The following is a 21,731-nucleotide window of genomic DNA, read 5'->3' as shown; positions in this document are numbered from 1 at the left end:
GGGGCCGATCTCGGGCCAAGCCAATCAGACAGGCTGCAGACGGGGAGAGAGTCGCTGAGGGTCGGTCAGACTGCTGGGGGACAGCAGAGAGCATCCCTCGCCATGGCAACAGCGCTGGGCTGGGAAGACAGCAGTGCGGGAAATGGCCGAGGCTGACGGCCATTAGATGAGCCAGCACTGGTGATGCACAGTCACTTGTGCTGTCATATAATATATATTTATATTCTACCGTCATATCAATATTTTCATTTTTTTTTTTTTTTGTCAAATCAACTTAAACAATTTATGTAATTCAGATAACATAATATTTTGAGTTTCTGGTGATTAAATCAATTTTCTCAATTTTTCATTTTGAATGAACTTAAAATTTTAAGGCAACCAGGTTACTTAATTTTTTAAGTAAAACCAATAATATTTTTATATTATAAAATATAACAACACTTAATCTACAACTACTCTTCTGCTATTATGATATGGAAGATAAAAGTATTTAAAGTTTCCAAAAGTCTAGCAATAATAATAAAAAAAAAAGCTAAACATGCCCTTGATTACAATACACTCTGCACCCTGTATTGTTCCCTGATTTTACCGTATGGGGGGTAAGTATTCATTTATCTATACCTTATGCAAACAGATTTGAAGAAATTTGTACCAATACATTATAAGGCTATTTATTCACTCACATAAAAGTACCAAAATAATACTATATGTTTTTTGGGTATGGTATATTTTAAAAGCTGTTAATATTATGTATTTAACTAACATATTTGTTGCAGACTCTCTCTCTCTCTCTCTCTCTCTCTCTCTCTCTCTCTCTCTCTCTCTCTCTCTCTCTCTCTCTCTCTCTCTCTCTCTCTCTCTCTCTCTCTCTCTCTCTCTCTCTCTCTCTCTCTCTCTCTCTCTCTCTCTCTCTCTCTCTCTCTCTCTCGGGCTTCCGGTTTTCGGTTTCCGTTGGTGTGAGTGAGTGAATGATTGAGTGAGTGTTTGTGCATGGGGAGCTAGCTTTTTGATGTTTTTTTGGCATGCTGCTGTGGTGATTTTTCTTCATATTTCCTCACGTGCATGGTCAAGGTAAGACATCGTTTATTTTTTTTGCATCGGGCGGAAAACAGACGGAATAATAATTGTTTAAACTTTCGCGGGCATGGCGTCCGCTGTGACGCCGCCGCTGTCCATTGGACACGGGGTTCGGTTTGTTACTGATCCCGGTGTTACGATGGAGGAGGCTCTGATCGCAGTTGGTGAACAGGTAGGGTTTGATAATATTTTTCATGCGTCTAGAATGAATAAAGCGGCAGTAGTTTTTTTGAAAGAACGCTTGGTACATGATTTGGTTGAAAATGGAGTGTTTATCAATGATTTGTTTGTTCAAGTTTCGCCGTTATCAGTGCCGTCTACAAGAGTAGTTGTCTCAGGTGTACCGCCTTTCATTCCAAATGAGCTGATTGAACAAGAATTGCGTAGGTTTGGAAAGTTTGCGAGTGGTTTTAAGACCGTAACGCTCGGGTGCAAGGATCCGCGTTTAAAACATGTTATCTCACTTCGTAGACAAGTGTTTATGTTCCTAGACTCTCCAACACAGTCTTTGGATGTATCCTTTAAGATAAAGCATGGAGGAGGATATTACACTGTGTATGCTAATTCAGGGAGTATGAAATGTTTTGAATGTGGGGATGTGGGGCACAAGCGTCTTGATTGCCCGCACAGAGAACAAGCTGAACGTGCAGAGAACCACATTGTACAAACACATGAAGCTGATGGGCAAGGTGGTGAAGCTTCTAGTAGTATGTCTACTGTTCAGGGAGAAAGAGTGCATAGTGTAGAGAATACTAGGACAAATCAAGATGGTAAGGTGGATGATGGTTCTTCAGAGCCATCAACTTCTGCTGAGAGCGCTGTGGCACCGCCAAAGGAGGTGAAAATTACAGGGGAACAAATCAGTGAAGTTGAAGCTACGGAGAAAAGTGTACCTACTGACCAGAATGCTGTTGTTGCATCCGCGGAGAATGAAGTGACTACTTTGTTGAATGTTGGAAGTCAGGTGGAAAGTGATGCTGAAGAGATGGAACAGGATGAGTCAGATGGTGAAGGTTTTGATGGGTCAAATAGAGTGAAAGATTTGTATTCTCTGGAGGAAATTAATAATTTCCTGGATGAAACGTTTGGTCAGTCAGTTAAGGTCGATGATTACTTTGCTGACACAGATAAATTTATTAGGTCGGTGGCATTACTACAAAAGATGGTTAGTTTGGACTTGTTGGATGAACGGAAGCGGTATCGTTTGAGGAAACATGTCACAGCACTTAAAAAGGTTTCCAAGCCAAATAAAACAGGAAAAGGAAGGAGAGCTTTAGTAAGAAAATAGATGATGTCAGCTTTGATCATGATGCATCTTTTGACTATTTTTTTTCTCTGTCTGTCCCTTCTTTTCTTTTTTTCTATGGGGAGTTTAAGAGTGGGCTCTTTAAATATGAATGGTGGGCGGGATAGACAGAAGAGAGAAATGGTTAAGGAGGTGGGAAAAATAAATAGACTAGATGCAATTTTCTTACAAGAAACACATAGCATAATAAAAGACGAAGTTGAATGGGGTCTATCTTGGGGTGGTCAAGTTTTTTTAAATCATGGGAGTAATTTGAGTGGAGGGGTAGCAATACTTTTTTTCCAGTAATTCAAAAATTAATGTTTTGAGTTCCTGTGACTTAGTTAAAGGTCGAGCTCAAATGGTTAAAGCTAATATAGAGGGTTTAGTCTATTGTTTTATTAACATTTGTGCCCCTAATATTGGGTCTGAAAGAATAGAGTTTTTCAATAATGTAAAAAAAGCTCTTGAGTTAAATGAATTTGACTATCTTATTCTAGGTGGGGACTGGAATTGCACTGTTGATTTTAACAATGATAGACTTAGTGAGGAGCCACATTTGCAATCTAGTAGAAATTTAAAAAGTTTACTGGTCCAGTTAGATCTTATAGATGCATGGAGAATTAAATTTCCAAATGAAAGACAATATACTTGGGTCAAAATTTTAGATGGAAGAGTGAGTGCAGCAAGACTAGATAGATTTTACTTGTCACACGGACTTAGATCAAAGTTAATTGAAAGTGTAATTAGACCAGTTGGATTTTCTGATTATCATCTTATTACTGTGACTATTTCTTTGATGCAAAATGTTACTAGATCTCAATGGCACTTCAACAATAAATTGCTCCAAGATGTAACTTTCTGTGAGAATTTTAAAATTCTATGGCAGAAGTGGAAAGAAAAAAGGAGTCTATTTGAGTCTTTAAATAAGTGGTGGGAAGTTGGAAAGGCTCAAATCAGAATCTTTTGTCAACAATATACTTCTTTTTCTTCTACTATGTTAAAACAGGCTATAAATGAAGTTGAGGAGGCCATAAAACAGATTGAAAATGGCCTTTTAAATGGTGGGGATGCTGAAAGCAATGACACTTTGAAAATAAAGAGAGTGGAGCTGAGTTCTTTGCTACAAGAAAAAGTAAAAGGGGCCCTTGTGAGGTCAAGATATATTCAATTAAAGGATATGGATGCCTCAAGTACATTTTTTTTTCAACTTGGGAAAAAACTGATGTGAAAAATCAGCGCATGACATGTCTGAGATGTCCAGATGGGCATGTAACAACTGATGGAGGAGAAATGAGAAGATGCGCCGCGCTTTTTTATACAGAGTTGTATGGCAAAGAACAATGTGATGAAGAATGTGTCCAAGAACTTTTAGAAGGTCTGCCTAAACTCAGTGGAATTGAACAAACAGAACTGGATAAAGGACTAAGCCTGGAGGAACTCACTATAGCTGTTAATCAGCTGACTTCGGGGCGCTCACCCGGAATAGATGGACTCAGTATTGACTTTTTTAAACATTTTTGGGGGACTATAGGATCCGATGTTCATGAAGTCCTGATGAGCTCTTTTGAACAATGTTTACTTCCAACTTCTTGCAGAAGAGCTGTATTAACTTTACTTCCAAAAAAAGGAGATTTATCACATCTTAAGAACTGGAGGCCTGTTGCGCTTTTATGTACCGAGTATAAAGTGCTCTCTAGAGCTCTGTCCAATAGGTTGAAGCCTTATATCGGCTTGCTTGTGCACATGGATCAGACCTATTGTATTCCAGATCGGACTATAATGGACAACCTATTTTTGATAAGAGATGTGTGTAAAGTGTATGATCAAAATGTTGGACTTTTATCTTTAGACCAGGAGAAAGCGTTTGACAGAAGCGATCATAGGTTTTTGTTTTCTGTCTTAAAAGCTTTTGGTTTTGGAGAGAGATTTATTGCCTGGATAAGTCTCCTCTATAATGGAGCTTCTTGCATGGTCAAAGTAGGGGGAGGACTTAGTAGACCAATTCCTGTGGAAAGAGGAATAAGGCAAGGTTGTCCTATTTCAGGACAGCTTTATTCATTAGCTATTGAACCTCTTTTGTGTTTTTTGAGGAACAATTTGAATGGTTTTAGGTTACCAAATCACATTTTTGAGTCCCCTTTAGTTGTTTCAGCATATGCTGATGACATCAATATATTCATTAAAAATGATGATGATGTATGTACAATTTTAAGGGCTTTGAGGTGTTATGAAAAGGCTTCTTCATGGAAAGTCAACTGGGATAAAAGTGAGGCTTTACAAGTGGGAAAGTGGGAACAGGAAAAGCTGCCTTGTTTACTTGGAGGTGTGACATGGGGGAAAAATGGCTTTAAAGTTTTGGGTATTTTTTTGGGCACACAACAATATCAAGAAAAGAACTGGGAGGGAATAATGGAGAAGGTGTCTGCAAAAATGTCCAAGTGGAAATGGTTGTTGCCCCAGATGTCACACAGAGGGCGTGTTCTTGTAATAAATAATTTGGTTGCTTCCATGCTCTGGCATACATTTATGGTTTTAAATCCACCGGAGGCCCTGGTTAAAAGTTTACAGAGGAAACTTTTAGATTTTTTTTGGTCAGGCTGTCATTGGATTAGAGCTGCTGCCCTTTATCTGCCTCTTTGTGAGGGGGGTCAGGGACTTGTAGATTTATCTTCACGTATTGTGACGTTTAGATTAAAAACTGCACAGAGATTTCTATATGGGAATGGGTTGAGATGGCATGAAACTGCAAAGTTGCTTCTACAGAAGGCAGGGAGGCTGGGTTATAGTAAGCAACTTTTTTTGTTAAAAACTGAAGAAGTAGATTTTGGGGAATTAACATCCTTCTATTATTCAGTTTTAAATGCATTTCACATTTTGAAAACTACAAGAGATTCAACTGCATTGCCTGGAATGTGGATCTTTGAAGAGCCTCTATTTTTTAATGATTTCATTAATGTACGGTCATTAAAGTCTTCCAGTCTACGGTCAGCACTGAGAGAGGCTGGATGCACAAAGCTGGGACATCTCTTTAGAGCCATGAATGCCTCTCTAGTTGAACTAGGACGATTGGCCAATGTAAGATCTGAGAGATTGATTGGAAAAATAGTGGATGAGGTCTGTGAGTCACTACCACCGTCACTGAAGGCTTTTGCCAGTGAAAGAGATGTGTTGGGTCAATGGGAGGACGGGTGTGAATATGTTTTCCCATCACTTGATGTTTCTCTAACAATTGAAGAGGGGCTCAGCATAGAAAATAGCTTTCTTTCATTCTCAACTGTACAGCTAGGTTCTTTTGAAGAGTTGGGCAAGAAACAAATGTATATCCTGTGTGTAAACATGTTTTACATGAGACCATTGGTGGAAATGAAACCATCGAAGTGGTTTGATTATTTTGGCCCTGATCAGTCTGTGAAAGGCTGTTGGAGATATTTGTATAAATTACCAATTGATAAGAGGACGGGATATCTCCAATGGAGAATAACTCATGGGGCTATAGCCACTAATAAACATGTTGCCCATTTAGATCCTAGTCAAGGGGTGGAATGTCCTTTTTGTACCCAGAATGAAACTTTGGTTCATTTGTTTTGTGAATGCTGCAGGTTATGAGAGTTGTTTCATTTATTGGAACAGTGGTGTTTACTTTGGGGAGAATGTTTTTCATTTTCTTTGTTTATTTTTGGACCAAAGTATTCTGCAAAGAAAAAACAAAAACATGTTTTGATGAATTATGTGTTTGGAGTGGCTAAACTTTCCATATGGATTTCAAGGAAACATATGATTAAGAAAAAAGGGTCAAATGAAGTCAATGGGGTCTTTTTAGGCCTATTAGCATCCCGTCTTAGAATTTAATATGCTTATTACAAGTAGGGATGTCCCGATCCGATCCACGGCATCGGTATCGCGCCGATACCGGCCCAGAACGCTAGATCGGAGATCGGAGGGGAGAAAAAAATATGAGCGATATCCAGTTTAGCGGCGCAGCCTGTCACGTGATGATTGTTGTGTTTACGCACACGCACGCAGAGAATCACTCTCGCTCTGCGCACGGAACAAAAGCTGCATTTCAGTCTTTTCAGAAATTCATTGGCTATCAGAAAATAGCGTCATTTCATTCTCTATTGCAACTGGATAGATAAACTGTCACTCAAAGAGAGGTAGGTACCGATCTTCACCAGGCACGCTCGTTGGCTGTTGGAGTTTAGAAGACACCCCTAACACTCGCCGATTGGCTAAAATGACCTGTCAATCAATAGTTCATGGGTCAGCGGCCATTTTGACATTCTTTTTTCTCCAATGTTTACGTTTCAACTGTAGACGGATCAATAGTGCTACGTTCACACCGGACGCGAATCGCGCGTCAAATTCGCGCCTGACGCGTCTAGTTTGACGCTTGACCACTAGTGTTAATTCGCGTGTCAAGAGCGAAACTGGCGCGCGTAAAGTTTGAAGCGAAATTTACGCGCGTCAGAATCAAAATCCGTTGGCGGTCATTGTTTTTATGTCGACCGAGCATTCATCAAGAGAGTTACCGCTCTGTATTTACTCTGGATAGCAGAACAGCGGCGTGGGGATCATCGTCGCCGTATATTTGTGTCCACCGGACCCTTCGGAGCCGAACCGTTTGGCGAGTTTCACCATTCGCTCGCTCCAGGAGCTGCGCTGGATGACGGCCGCTGTCAGCGGTACTTCCGCCTGTCACGCGCCCAGTTTGATGACCTGTTGTCCCGCATCTGAGCGAGGATCACCCTCGCCCGGCCCCTCATCCATCTAATCTAGCTGTCATTTATTTTTGTTTTGATAATAAATAGAGCCAGCCTTCAAAAGTTATTAACCTGTCCTGTGATTTTTTTTTTTTTCTCTCTCTCACGTCCAGACACGAATTTATGCACATATGTTGATTGTCTTTACAACATAATACTATTTCTAGATATGGAATGAATAACATTCAATACAAAATGAACATGTCTCCATATAGAAATAATGTTTTAAGTGATGAAACATTTGCTTTGTTGTGCATAATCCCACCATGCATTTAGTCATATTAACAAAACAATTTATTGAAGCATCCAGACACTTCACCACGTGAGCAAGCAGCTAGGCTCCTGATTGGTTAACGCGGCGCGAATTCACGCCAAAGTTCAGATTTTTCAACTCGGGCGGCAGACGCGAATTCGCGTCAAACGCGTGAATGCACAACGCTCAATTCGCGCCATTCGCGCCAACTTGACGCGCGAATGAGGCGTATTCGCGTCTTCCGCGCCGCGCTCCACGCCTCATTCGCGCCGCAGGAATTTTTCACGCGCGTAAAGCGTCTTTGCATTGACTTAACATTGAAATCATTCGCGCCTGACGCCCTATTCGCGTCCGGTGTGAACGTAGCATTAGTGCGTCGAAGTTGTGATAGCGCTGTCGGCTAACGCGAAATGCTACTATTTACATTCCATGGATGTTTATTCATATATACAATTGTTTTGGACTAAAAACTTCTTCAAATTGGATTGTATGGACGCTTTACAGTGAAACCAAACCATTTTTGTTGGAATGTGGACTAACAGATGGCTAATTGGTGAGTTTCTTCCAGTTTGTGTTGGTTTGTTTTGGCTGTTGGTGGTCTGACAAAGAGACAGATTGTGCCCGCTGTGTTGATTGTATCTTAAAATGGTTTACGTCGTTCGAATCACGAGTTTCTCAGCTTTCCAAAGATATGTATTATGTTTACTTTTGTGTTTGTTTTGTTTTGTCTTTCACAAAGTTAAACCTATAAACCACCCTGTGGGCCGTATACGGCACGTCGGACCACGAAAAAAAAATATCGGACTAATATCGGTATCGGCAAAAGCCAAAGGTGCGGCATCGGTATCGGTATCGGAAGTGAAAAAGTGGTATCGGGACATCCCTAATTACAAGTTGACAAACAATGTACAGTGCTTTGTTGAAAAATGGTCTGTTGCAAATGTTCTTTGTGTTGTCGGTGATGATGGAGAGATGGTTTTATCTTTTTGATAATATTTAAGTGTTTGTGAGATTGATGTTATAATGTCAATGTTTTAGGATGTTAATTAGGAATTAAAGGAGTTTTTCAGTCAATCTCTCTCTCTCTCTCTCTCTCTCTCTCTCTCTCTCTCTCTCACACACACACACACTCTCACTCTCACTCTGTTTGTGTGTGTAATAAGTTATAATGTTTGATGTCAAATGTATAAAATATGTTTATAGTGATATAAAATAATAGGCAGCTTCCTTGCAACTAAACATAGGACAGGCGCTTTATGATATAATATAATATAATAATAAAATGTAATACAATTTATAATGTAATTCAATTTACTTTATAATATAATACAATACATTTTAATAAAATAATACATTGATAAATAGGGAGCTTCACTGCAACTAAACACAGGGCAGGCGCTTTATAATATAATATAATATAATATAACATAATATAATATAATATAATATAATAATGTACTTTATAATATAATACACTACATTTTAATAAAATATTACATTAATAGAAGAGATTAGAATTAGAATTACGAATAGAATACTTTAGAATTACTCTTCTTGTATATGGTTCATGATGGAAGACACGCCAGTACTATCTATAAGCAGACAGTACATCTTTAAACCATCAGTTAATGAAACTAATGAACCTTGTATTCTCCTTCATTTCAAGTTGTGAATTTGCGAGTAACAGCCTCTTCTCTTAAGCACTTCCTTTAAAACGGTTCCCTCTCTGCTCTAACGGCGCAAACACTGCCATGAATCTGAGACCGTGTGAACTCTAGACAGCCAATCAAAGCTCGGGCAAGCCGACTCTAAAGAAGAAAAGACAGGACAGACAGACAAGATAAAATCCTGCGTGATCTTTAAACGTTAGAGCTTTCTAAGGTCAGTCATTTGACAGAGCCGGTGACAAACCGTCTCAGATGTCCTTTAATGATTTAAGGAGCTTGAAGATTCAATCTGTGACAAAGCAGAGGAGGAACGTGAATGGAAAACAGGTGTGCTCCGGGGACCGTTTATACCCCTTCAGCAAAGCAGGCGACCGGCTACGTGACCTGATCTCCGAATACACTCCTGACTGATAAACATATTACTTTTCTTTAAAAGCCTTGTGACACTACCCGACTGCAAACTCCATTAAAGGGCTGATTCGGTTGACACACGGTACCCCCGTCTCACTCAAGGACACGTTTTGCCACAACTCTCAGACTACGGGTGAAAACGTTCGAGGAAGGAGCTCCAAAGCAGCTTACGTTTGATAGACAGTAGCATTACCACTGTCTGCTTAAGAGGAATTACCAAAGGGAAAGAAAGAAACATTTAAGACACTCAATTTGCTCCAAAGCAATAATAATGCAGTGGGAATTTTTTGTCTGAGTTTCTGAAGAACATCCAGCTTAACACAATCCAAATCCCTCCGGCTGCTTTTACACTGTCTCTCAGAGAGTGAGAGGAGAGACAATGGAGACCGCTGAGGGAAAGCATGAAGGCTGGACATGTGCTGCCAATGCTGCTGCCACCAAGTGCATGCAGTGGATATTGCAGATGCCTTTCCACCAATCAGCACAGCAGGGGGGTCGGCGTTTGGCAGAGAAGGTTTGATTTGACGCAGCCCAGCCTGTGGAGACAGGCACCTCTTTGACCTGACAATTACCTAAAGCATCTGCACTGGTGATGGCAATCAATTCACTGAGGGCTCATCACGCAATATACAGCCGCAGAGTGACACACAACAGCAGATTCTCTCCGCGACGTGACTTTAATAAAGCAATCTCGACACCAATGCTTCAAAAACACACGCTCACAGTGTTCAGACCCACCTGTTGCGCGTCTTCCCACTTTTCTCGGTTCTCCTCTTCCAGGAGATTGCTGATGATCTGAAAAAAATTCTGGGGAGAGAATAAATTGTTGTTAGCACAACGCTGCTGTCATTGGACAAGACTGGTAACTTTATTTGTGAAGGATCTCATTTCAGTCATTATGCTTTGAAAGTTTAATATGCATAATTTGTATGCACTATGAAACGCATAGACATTTATATATGAATAAACAACTGAGTAAAACACTTCTTTTAAACCACCGGATGTTAAACGATAAATATGCATTATAATGCATTTTTAAATACTGTAGGTTACACCGTAAAAGTGAGGAAACCTCCTTAAGCCTCCTTAAGTTGCGTTAAAGTAAAGCACTGTAAAAAAAAAAAAAAATATATATATATATATATTCATGATTTGTAATCACATTTTTTTTGTCAAATCAATTTAAATAATTTATGTAGTTCAGATAACATAATATTTTGAGTTTGAAATGCTTAAATCAATCTCCTTCATTGTATTAACTCATTTTTTCAAGTTCAACGAACTTAAAATTAAGGCAACAAGGTTACTTCATTTTTTTAAGTTAAACCAACAATATTTTTACAGTGAGTAAACTTTATGCATAATTGAAACAATTAAGTTATGTGAACTTGACATTTCCACAATTGCACATTAAGTTTATTTACTTAATAACCTACAGTATTTAAAACACATTATAATCCATTTTTTATTTTTATTTATGCCTTTAAATATTTTAAAATTGTATATATGAGTATTATGTAAAAAAGGTTGCTGCCTTTCATTTTTAAGTAGCCTACACTGTAAAGCATATATTTTCATGATTTGTAATCACAACATTTTTTCTTTTGTCAAATCAACTTAAATAATTTATGTAGTTCAGATAACATAATATTTTGAGTTTCTGATGATTACTGTAAATCAATCTCTTTCATTGTATTAACTCCATTTTTCAATTTAAACGAACTTAAAATTTGAAGACAACCAGGTTACTTCATTTTTTAAGTTAAACCAACAATATATATTTTTTTACAGTGAGTAAACTTTATGCATAATTGAAACAATTAAGTTATGTTTACTTGACATTTCCACAATTGCACATTAAGTTTATTTACTTAATAACCTACAGTATTTAAAACACAAACACATTATAATCCATTTTTATTTTTATTCATGCCTTTAAATATTTTAAAATTGTATATATATATATATATATATATATATATGTATGTGTGTAAAAATAGCAAAATTATGTAAAAAAGGTTGCTGCCGTTCATTTTTAAGAACACTGTAAAAATATGAAGAGCAGATGCAAAAGCCTCTAAGTGCCATTTGAAATTTTCTTCTAGAATGATCATTTTTATCAAGCTTGTATAATTAAGTTCAGAGATTTCACTTAAATGTCAATGGTAATTACCTATTTATTGTTATTTAAGTGAAATTACTGAACTTAAATATACAAGTTTGATAAAAATCATCATTAAAGAAGAAAATTTCAAATGGCATTTAGAGGCTTTTGCATCTGAACTCTTCATATATTTTCATGATTTGTAATCACAACATTTTTTCTTTTGTCAAATCAACTTAAATAATTTATTGAGTTCAGATAACATAATATTTTGAGTTTCTGATGATTAAATCAATCCCTTTCATTGTATTAACTCAATTTTTCAATTTCATTGAAATTAAAATTTTAAGGCAACCAGGTTAACTTATTTTTTAAGTTAAACCAACAATATATATATATATTTTTTTTACAGTGACAATCAGTTTATATCACTGTACAACACCAACAGAATGGAGTACACTAGCGAAAGGATAATGCATTTGCATAATACAACACTATTTTTGCAATGAAAACTGTCCTCTTATTTCTTTTCTAAGAAAATCAATGATGTATTTAATGAGGACTTGTGCTCTTATAAAAATTTGTGTGACTGAATTAATAAAAATAGCATTTTTGTACCTCTATAGGCTATTCAAGTATATTAAATTGATTTTACATAGTCCTTGAAAAAGCAAACCAGTACTAGTTCATATCTGGAATGTTTGTCAAAAAATACACCCGTTCCCTGAAAAGGCAATAAAAAAGAATCTCCTCTGCATTTTAAAAGTCTCAACAAACAGTGTCTAGAGGAATTACACAGCGCTGATTTACAGGGAGATGATGGGATATGTCCAGCAGCCTCGGCTCTAAAACACACCTGGGATTTCCTGCTGCTTTCAATTCAGGGATTGTTGATCTTTTTCTAAGCACTCGTGTGTGCACTGAATTAAAGGGGAAGGATCGAGTTTGAAGGAGCCTGGGAGAGCCGTCTACTCTAAGACTGGAAAGAGAGCTGATGTTTGCTGCGGTGACTGGGCTGAATGAGATATCCAACTGGACGCTTGCCTGTCTACTTTTCTGTTTGCTTCTCTGCCTCTGTGCAACGAAAGGCAGGAGAAATGCAGTGTCTTTGGCTCCGGCACGCTTGTTTTTCTACTTGAATGCTTATGCTCCCTCTGGTGGTAATGCGTCCTCTTAAACACAGCATTAATACGTTCCAAAACACACAACCCACCCCGGCACACGTGCGTGGGGAGGAGGGGTTGTTCCGGTTCACATCATGCCTTGGATAAAACCTCCCACACCAACCCAACACACAAACATACACACTCAAAATCACATTACACTCCGTATTATGTAAAAGAAATACCCAGATTCTCACAAACAGGTCATGAGAAATCGGTTTATTCTGGTATTGGGAAGGTTGTGATAAGGCTTTGAGATAGAAGGAGATAGACGTAGTGACTATCTCTTATCAGCAGCTGGCGCATGGTGTCACAATCCCATAAGCTCTCTGAGAGGGGCAAGACCGGCGAGATATTTATCAGTCACGGTCCCAAGTAGTGACATTGCCATTTTGAAGATGCTGTGTGTGATTTAAGACTTTTCAGTAACTTCCGCCATTTCGCGAACTTCTACCAAACGCATATAATATCTGGAGAGAGCTGTCAGCATTCCCATTCATCTCAACTGGAGTGTCTTGAGTAAAACGTCCCCCTTCAGAAACATGTGAATGGAGTGCTGGAGGCAAGTATTTATGAGACAATCCTAAATGAGACTAATTTTTTTAAAAAACTATAAATATAAGGGCACAAATATTTGTTTAAAAAAATACAGTAAAAAACAGCAAGATTGTGAAATATTATTAATATTTTAAATAATTGGTTTATATTGCAATATTATAAATAAAAAAAATATTCTTGTGATGACAAAGCTGAGTTTTAAGCATCCGTACTCCAGTCTTCAGTGTCACATGATCCTTCAGAAATCATTCTAATTGGTGATTCTTTTTAATTATTATTATCAATGTTGAAAATAGTTGTGTTGTAAACTATGATACTTTATGTTAGGATTATTTGTTGAATAGAAGGTCCAAACATAAACCTTTTAACATTATAAATATCTTTACTTTAAATATAAATATTGCTTATTTTTTTTACATTTAATATTTAAAAAACCTCCTGTGGTGAAAATCAAGTTTTTAATGTTGTTTTAGATTCGTTATTTTTGATGTGAATGCATTGCTGAGTATTTCCTCCTTAAAACTGCAGTGAAAAAGATGTGGTTTGAAATTGCAGTTCTCCACATAACAAATAAGTTGTAACCAATCATGTCACAAGGGGGCGGGCTTTAGCATATCATTAACTACAGTGCGAAGCAGGGGAGTCTCAAGAGAAGTCAGGTTACCTTGGTATATTTTTCTGTTGATATGAAAAATCAGGTACATTTAGCAGTATAGAAGTAATGTATTTCAACGCATTCTCATCCTAGGGCGTCATATAGTGATGCTTTTGACAATGAGTATACATCCAACGCACATGGCACCCTTTAGCGTCAATATAACACGCTTTGGTTATGGGTAGGTTTAGGTCTGGGGTAGGGTTAGGGTTAGACCACTAGGAGGTGCCTTCTGGCCCATATATATCTGCATCTCATATTGATGCTAAAGGGTGCCATGTGTGTCGGATGTATATGAATTGTCAAAAGCGTCAGTATATGACACCTTGGGATGAGAACGGGTCGTGTATTTTAAATTTGAGGAACTATATGTCATTCATATGTCGAATGAATGACGTATGTCATTCTCCAGTGAGTGAAGTTGTTCAAAGTAAAATCAGGATACTGGTTTTAGAAGGCAGCTGTCCGACTCTGAGATGGCGAGTGGAAAAGTGTTTGTGTAACATTAGTATAGTTAGTATATGGTAGTATATGTTGCTTGTTGCTTGTAGTCATGTAGTTAGAACATCTGGAAATTTTATAAATAGTATCAGTACTTTCAACCTGCATTACCAAAATTCAAGACCTAAGATAACCACAACGTCTAAATCAAAGTTGTCAAAAACATACAAACATTGTTTTCTCTCTTACCTGAACGTCATCAGAAGAAGGTTCATAGCTGGCCCTTTTGAAGGTGTCAGTGACGTTTCGAAGAATCTCCACTGAGGAGAGAAGGTCGCCTGCATAGAAATTGCGTCTCTGGGTGAGATCCAGGAGGACCTTTGTAACTTGGGACATGCCGTCCCCTGCCAGATTCCTCTGACCTTTAGCAAGGTGTCCCTGAACCTGAAGACAGACACAGGGAAAGAGACTGGGTTCTGTGTGTCCTTCAAAGACTGCAACACTAACAGAGTCCTGCACAAGTCACAAACATGATTGAAGATAGAGTTCACAGAACTATAGTATTTAAAGGTGAAGGGTGTCATTTAAGGATTGGCTATATAATGTTTCTGAAGCACTGTGTGTTTTAGTGTTTTTGGCCTAGTTTAGCTTAGTTTCTATGGGGTTGCTAAGGTGTTCTAAATGGTTTTAGGCTGCTGCTATGAGGTTGATAAGATGTTCAAAATGTTTTTGGCCTGTTGCTATGATGTTGATAAGGTGTTATAAATTGTTTTAGCTTGTTGCTTTGGGGTTGCTAAGGTGTTCAAAATGTTTTGGCCTGTTGCTATGAGGTTGATAAGGTTTTATAAATGGTTTTAGCCTGTTGCTTTGGGGTTGCTAAGGTGTTCAAAATGTTTTTGGCTTGTTGCTATGAGGTTGATAAGGTGTTCTAGGTGGTTTTGGTCGGTTGCTATCAGTGTTGGGTGTAACTCATTACTAAGTAAACTCGTTACTAATAAATACTAATATGAAAAAGAAACATTACTAATCAATATTTATATTTCTGTAATTCGATTATACAGTAGCTACTTCTTATGTAATTAAATACTCTATTTAAAACAATAGTGGATTTAACTTCTTAATTTAATGCCTAATTTTAAAATGAATGTTTTTAATATAATCTTCTCCCTTTTTTTGGCTAGTTAAATAATAATTTATACAATTGTATATTGTTTATTTGAAAGAATTAAAAGTGCAGTTTCACGTTTATCCTTGTATTGTTCAAATGTTCGAGGTTGATATGGGATTTAGAAAGTAATTAGTACAGTAATCTGTTGAAGATAATTAGTAGCTAGTAGTTAATTATTTTTTAGAGTAGCTTATCCAACACTGGTTGCTATGCAGTTGCTAGGGTGTTCTAAATGGTTTTTGGAACATTTTCCACCATTTTGTCAATCGCTAGCCTAGTAGGGAAACATCTGGGCAAAAAATAGTGCTCCACAAATAACACCTTTCCTCAACAACCAGAGCAACTTGAGGTTTCAAAATTGTTCAAACTCCAAGCTAAAGTACTGTATAAGTATTTATACTTATCCCATCAAAAGCTACCATTCAAAAGTTTGGGCGTTTAAGTGCTACACTGAAAAAAGTGAAATAAAAATAATTAAATGTATTAAGGATAGAGAAGATTACAAATCCAGTATATTTGTTACAAAAGATTATATATTTTAAATAAATGCTGTTCTTTTGAACTTTTTATTCATCAAAGCATCCAAAAACAATGTACTGTATCATGTTTCCAAAAAAATATTAAGCAGCACCACTGTTTTCAATTGATGATAATGATAATAATAAATGCTTTTTGAGCATTCAGCTTTGCCATCACTCACAGATATAAAACATTTTAATATTTTAAAGTAGAAAACAGCTTATTTTAAATTATAATAATAATTCACATTTGTGACCCCAAACGTTTGAACAGCAGTATATATCTGCCCCAAATGTTAAACTGGGATAAGACCATCTAAAAAAAAAAAATAAAAAAAAAAATGACACACTTCAACACAAAGCAAAGCAACAGGCCAATGAAGAAACATGCATAAATCGCACTGACATGATGTCATACACAATGAAGAGTTTAGTGGTAGGGTTAATGTAGTGGGATTTAACATACAGTTTTAACCGTCTAAAAATCACTACATCAATGGAAAGTCAACTAGGGCTGCAACAACTAATCGATAAAATCGATTATAATCGATTATGAAAATCGTTGTCAACGAATGTCATTATCGATTAGTTGGTCTGATTACGTCAAGGGGATTGTTTACATGATGGAACATGCGCTTCTTACATGCGCTTCATGAGGCGCACATGCAGTCTCTCTCCCTCGCCGCTCTACCCTGTCTCGCACACGCAACACGGACAGTTTGGAGCACATTATCTTCTGTCTCGCATGCGCACTCTTGATTCAGTGAGTTTGAACTAATTTGCGGTCATCAGGAAACCGCTATCAATATGCAGCACACGAAAATCATTCACCTTTCGGTAAATTCGCCGTTTTGAAACCAAAATAGGTGACCTACGTTAATCGTGTATACTTTATGAAGCCATACTATAGTATAATGTGAGATAGAAATGTATATTTAAGTCATTAAATTAAATTCAAGTTAACCTAAGCTTTTCCCTCCACTGCGGCTGTCAGTCATTCTCTATTCGGTGTTCAAACAGCGCGTCGCGTTACAACAGTTAACATGATGATCTCTTTCCAAGATGATTCAATGTTATTATTATAATGGATCCGTAGATAAAGATCTATGATGGTTAGATCACAACACTATAGTAGAGTCGGCGCAGTATAATTGTTCTTCACGTGCACAGTAGCCTAACTGAAATTTAAAACTGTTAAAAGAAAAGGCTTAATAAACTATTGCATAGATACTGTATAATACACCGTCAATATGTCTTTCTCTTTCCTTGGTGCTTTTAACTTTAATGCAGCGGACACTGAAGAGCTGCGCGCCGCCCTGTGACTCCGTGTTGCTTCAAGCGCATCATTCAGCGCTCGCGATGCGCATTTGCACTCTGTGCAGCTCTTTCATGATCATGTCATAATACTTTTGCGCAATGAAAGCTTATTAATAGCCTTTCTTGTTCTGTCCTATCTATTATATTTTGCTTCCTCACTAAACAGCTGTGCTTTACATTTAAAACAGTTGTGTATCTGATTTTTACGATGTTTTTCATGAATGTATAACAACAATACAAAGAGCAATGTGTACGTTTTACCAGAGTTAGTGCTACACTTATTGTCTCTTATTTGTTCCCCACTAAGGAATGTTTTTTTCACTAAATGTTTAGATTTTATAAAATTATTGTGCACTTGTGATATTTCTAGGCTAAGTTTTGCTGAGTTATCCACTAATCTAGTTTACAATAGCATTTTTGTCATAGGTTATGGTCATATATTTTTTTTTATTTCTTGTTTTTCTTTATAATGAAGTTATCTGTATTAAGTAGATTGTTTAACACACAAAAGAGTGTGGTTTTTAGGGTTTTATTTTGTTATAATAAACAAAAAATGAAATATAATTTTTTATCCGATTAATCGATTAATCGAAAAAATAATCGTCCGATTAATCGATTATCAAAATAATCGTTAGTTGCAGCCCTAAAGTCAACATAAAGTTATAAAAACACGTTTGCGTGTACTTGTGGGTGAGGTTTTGCCTACACTGACCAAATACCAAAAACCCCCAACAGGATAGTAAACCCTGACCAGACAGCAGACCCCACATGGGAAGTGCCTTAATACAAAATAATAAAAAGTGCCTTGATTAATATTTAAAAAGGCAAAACGGTGTGAGATCTAGGGAATGGAAAGTATCATAACCTCAGTATAAAACAGACTATAATAAAAAGCCTATGTGTGTGAGATGTGCTGCGTTTGAGAAAGACTCAGATAAAAATCATTAATTTGTGTACAAGCAGGTGCATTCCCAGAAAAATCAACAACCATCTTCAGGACGTTAAAGGAAATTAGAGCGAGTCCTCTATTAACGTGGGAGCTCGGAAAACTGCAAAATTGGCGGTTTTAATTTGCCTCTCAGATGATAGCAGTTTATCTTGCAGACCTAGCGTGGTGGTCCGGGGCGCTGCACTGTGGGGGGAAGCACTGGTGGAAATAGTTTTGGGTGATCGTGACGAATGCAGGGATAATTTATGGCACGTCACAAACAGAAGCAGAGCGCAGGAAGCTGACTTTGCACCTACTGATTGCTGCAAGTATCTGTATTCATTTGCAATGCATCGAGCGTAGCTGGGTTGCTCCCAATAGGCCACCCCGCGGTGATCCAGTGAGCAGCGTCGACTAGTGGTGCCTGCAAAGAAGGAGGAGGGAGAGAAGAGAGATACGAGAAGAGGTTTATACTTGTTCTTGCGAGTTTTTTCTTTTTAATTCCCTTTTTCATTCCACCTGCCAGCCCACACATCTTTTCAGCGAGAGGGATAAAAGCAGCAGCCTTCATCATCATCTAGATGCGGCAGTTGCCAGATCACATGCGCCGCACATGTGCCACTGCAGTGTATGCTTGCGAAACAAACCAAACTGTAATTACATGCTTTAAAAGACTGGTCATAATTCCCGCTCATAGAATTACGACGTTAACCGACGGCAGCTGTCACGCACCGATTTGACTTTTTTTTGTTTGTTTTGGGGCGGCTGTGAACGGAGCCCTGCAACCTGAGATATCAACAAGGCTGCCGCCCACACACGGGAGCGGATAAACAAACGCACAAAAGCAAACATTTCTCGCCTCCGATCCGTCAGAGCGTGTCTCCCGTCTCGCGTTAAGTACATGTCCTTGCCTTTTGAAACAACCTTACCCCACCCACCCCGCACCCCTCTACCACACACACACACACACACGTCTTATCAGCTCATGTTCCAACACGGTTCCACCTCCCGCAACCCCGGCCAACAGCGTAACACACTCGGCCCACCTGAGACGCAGCTGGAGCCAGACGCCTGCCCCCAAGCAGGGACATCCAGCTCACATCCACAGATCATGGAAAACTCCCACAGAGCGGGATCAAAAGCGGACACTCTCAGATCTCGCCATTAAAACACATGGCACCACAGAAGGGCCCTAACCAGATTTAATCTCTCTCTCACACACACACACTTGCGTGAAGATCACACAAACCTAATCCAATCGTGCTCGTGCACGAAAATAGGACAAAGCGAAAGTGAAAAGTTCTCATCCTCATCCCGCATGAGGTTTAATCGCCAATCATTCCTTTCATTCCCAATTTATCAGTTCCCCAAACGCTTCAGCTATTTCCAACTGTTTGATTTCTGTTGCTTTCATTCGTTTTCGTCGCAACCAGGACGGAGTTTAATTTAATTCCAACCTCATAATGAATGAAGATTTTCCAGCATTTCATGCTGCTGGCGTCAGATCCCACTCCAGTGCTTATGCACGACCTGAAATTTTTTGACGTGGGTTATGCAGAAATCAAACAATGTAAATCTAACTAATTCCACCCACAGGTTGACAACACTGTCTCTTTTATGTATAAATGATATAATTAAATGTTCTCAACCCCCCAAAAGAAGAAAAAAATACAAAAGTACAACCAAGCCTATGGTGGGAGTCCTCCCACTTCTAGAAATACATCCACAAAAGACATTAATCCATCTGTACACGCATCCGCAGTCGGCTTCTGCTTCTAGTTATTCCGGACTGCTTGCTGTTATCTGAATTCCTGCATTTTTTCTTTTTCCTCCAGCACCTGCTCTTTCAAGGTCATTGTGGTGGTGTACCGGAGCATCTTCACAACAGGAGATAGCAGGAGGTTACAGAAGCTCAATGTAAGACAGTACAGAACAGTTTGGGACCACAATCAGTAAGGCTCACACCTCAGACCCGGACAAAGGAGAGAGAGAAAGACTTGGGGACGGATCTACAGCATATCTCCAAGAAGAATGTGCAGGATGGAGAAACGGTTTCTCTCTCTCTTTTTTTTTTGGTCGTTGTATTATTCCCCTTTATGCCTCTGCAGAAAGCGGCCTCTCAAAAGAAGTTGACAAAATGCTGGAGGGTTCAACGGTATGCAAATGACAAAAATCTCTAGGTACACACAGCATAAGCCATTTAAAGGCAGTCGCAGCAGTGCTGAACACACTAGTCAGAAACATTTGTCATCGTAGCCTTCTGAATTTATGAATAATTTCAACATCACTGAAATAAATGCACTGCAAAGGAAAAGCAGAGCAAAAAAGCACAAGTGTTCTTTTTGAAAGCGTCTGTGACTAGATTTGTGGCTGAGCAATCTTCTGGTGGCTTCTTACCCGTTGCGTTGGGCGGACACCTGTTGAAGGCCAGTTCCCCAGAGGGAGTTCTTCTCCACAGCATGGACACAGCATAGTCCTCCGGGCATATTTCATAAGGAGCTATGGGGTCGGGAATAAATATAGACATTTAGACACACGAAGACACACTGTTTCATTGGAGATTTGAGAGACGAGTGCATAATGGTGGACGATGGGGAAAGGGATCAGAATTTACGGTTGTATAATTGCTGAAATATTACAGAGCGCTGCACATGAAATGCAAGAAAAATATTTATATCGTGGCGTATTAAACAATTCATTCCTGCTACTTACTAATATGTTCATAAATCATGAGGACCATATAATAATTCGTTCCCTCGTTTTAGTTACATCAAAACGAGGGAACGATGTAGTCCAGGCCACGATCAGAGATGTAAAGTCCAGGGGTCAGAAAGTAAAAGTCCTGCCATATGTTTATTCCACCCATGAACTCAGCCAGCTGATTTCACTAATTAGTTCTCTTTCACTAATCTCCTGGCTGAAAAACTGGGCTAATTAGCATATCCAGGTGATTGGAACAAAATACTCAGGAGGACTTTTACTTTCTGAACCTGGACTTCACAGCTCTGGACACGATGGGAATGAATTAATACGTTGTGGGAACGAATTCTTAGTTATGACCACAATATAGTCTATATGTATTTGTCTGGATGGGATGTGCAGGGATTCCTACAATATAATATAAGTACAAATATAAAATACTGAATTTAATGTACCTCTAATGTACATTAACATTTATTTATAACAAAAATTAATAAATGTGTTATTACATGATCATTATTATTATTATTATTATATTGTGATATTAAAACTAAATATTTTTTACTGTATTTCATGGTCCATAGAACATTTAACCTGTTTCTTCTATGGCATCACTGCATAAAACAATAACAATAATAATAAAATGAAATAAAATAATTTTGGAACCTTTATTTTTAGTAGTGTGTTACATTACATTGGGGATTTAAATCAAACATAAAATGT

General features: G+C 38.1%; 1 protein-coding gene and 1 long non-coding RNA gene across 5 annotated transcripts in view; one reads left to right on the top strand and one right to left on the bottom strand.

Moving 5' to 3' along the window:
• Nucleotides 1–21,731, bottom strand: part of adgrb3 (adhesion G protein-coupled receptor B3) — a 224,932-nt gene that overhangs the window by 82,906 nt on the left and 120,295 nt on the right. For all 4 annotated transcript variants that reach the window (XM_089117199.1, XM_089117200.1, XM_089117201.1 and 1 more), the window contains 4 exons: nt 20,706–20,807; nt 18,626–18,732; nt 14,627–14,821; nt 10,195–10,263 (listed from right to left, as the gene is read on the bottom strand). In XM_089117199.1, coding sequence (XP_088973325.1) covers nt 10,195–10,263; nt 14,627–14,821; nt 18,626–18,732; nt 20,706–20,807 — 473 coding nt within the window. The remainder of the gene's footprint in view (nt 1–10,194; nt 10,264–14,626; nt 14,822–18,625; nt 18,733–20,705; nt 20,808–21,731) is intronic.
• LOC148977178 (uncharacterized) lies at nt 950–21,256 on the top strand. Its single transcript, XR_016145566.1, has 2 exons — nt 950–1,071; nt 20,144–21,256. It is a non-coding gene; the product is annotated as an uncharacterized LOC148977178 (long non-coding RNA).

Source organism: Pimephales promelas, chromosome 11 (assembly GCF_988280905.1).
Source record: "Pimephales promelas chromosome 11, fPimPro1.hap1.1, whole genome shotgun sequence".
In the NCBI taxonomy this organism is placed as follows: Eukaryota; Metazoa; Chordata; class Actinopteri; order Cypriniformes; family Leuciscidae; genus Pimephales; species Pimephales promelas.
The sequence above is the reverse complement of the archived record's forward strand: the minus strand, read 5'-3'. Positions and strand labels throughout refer to the sequence as shown.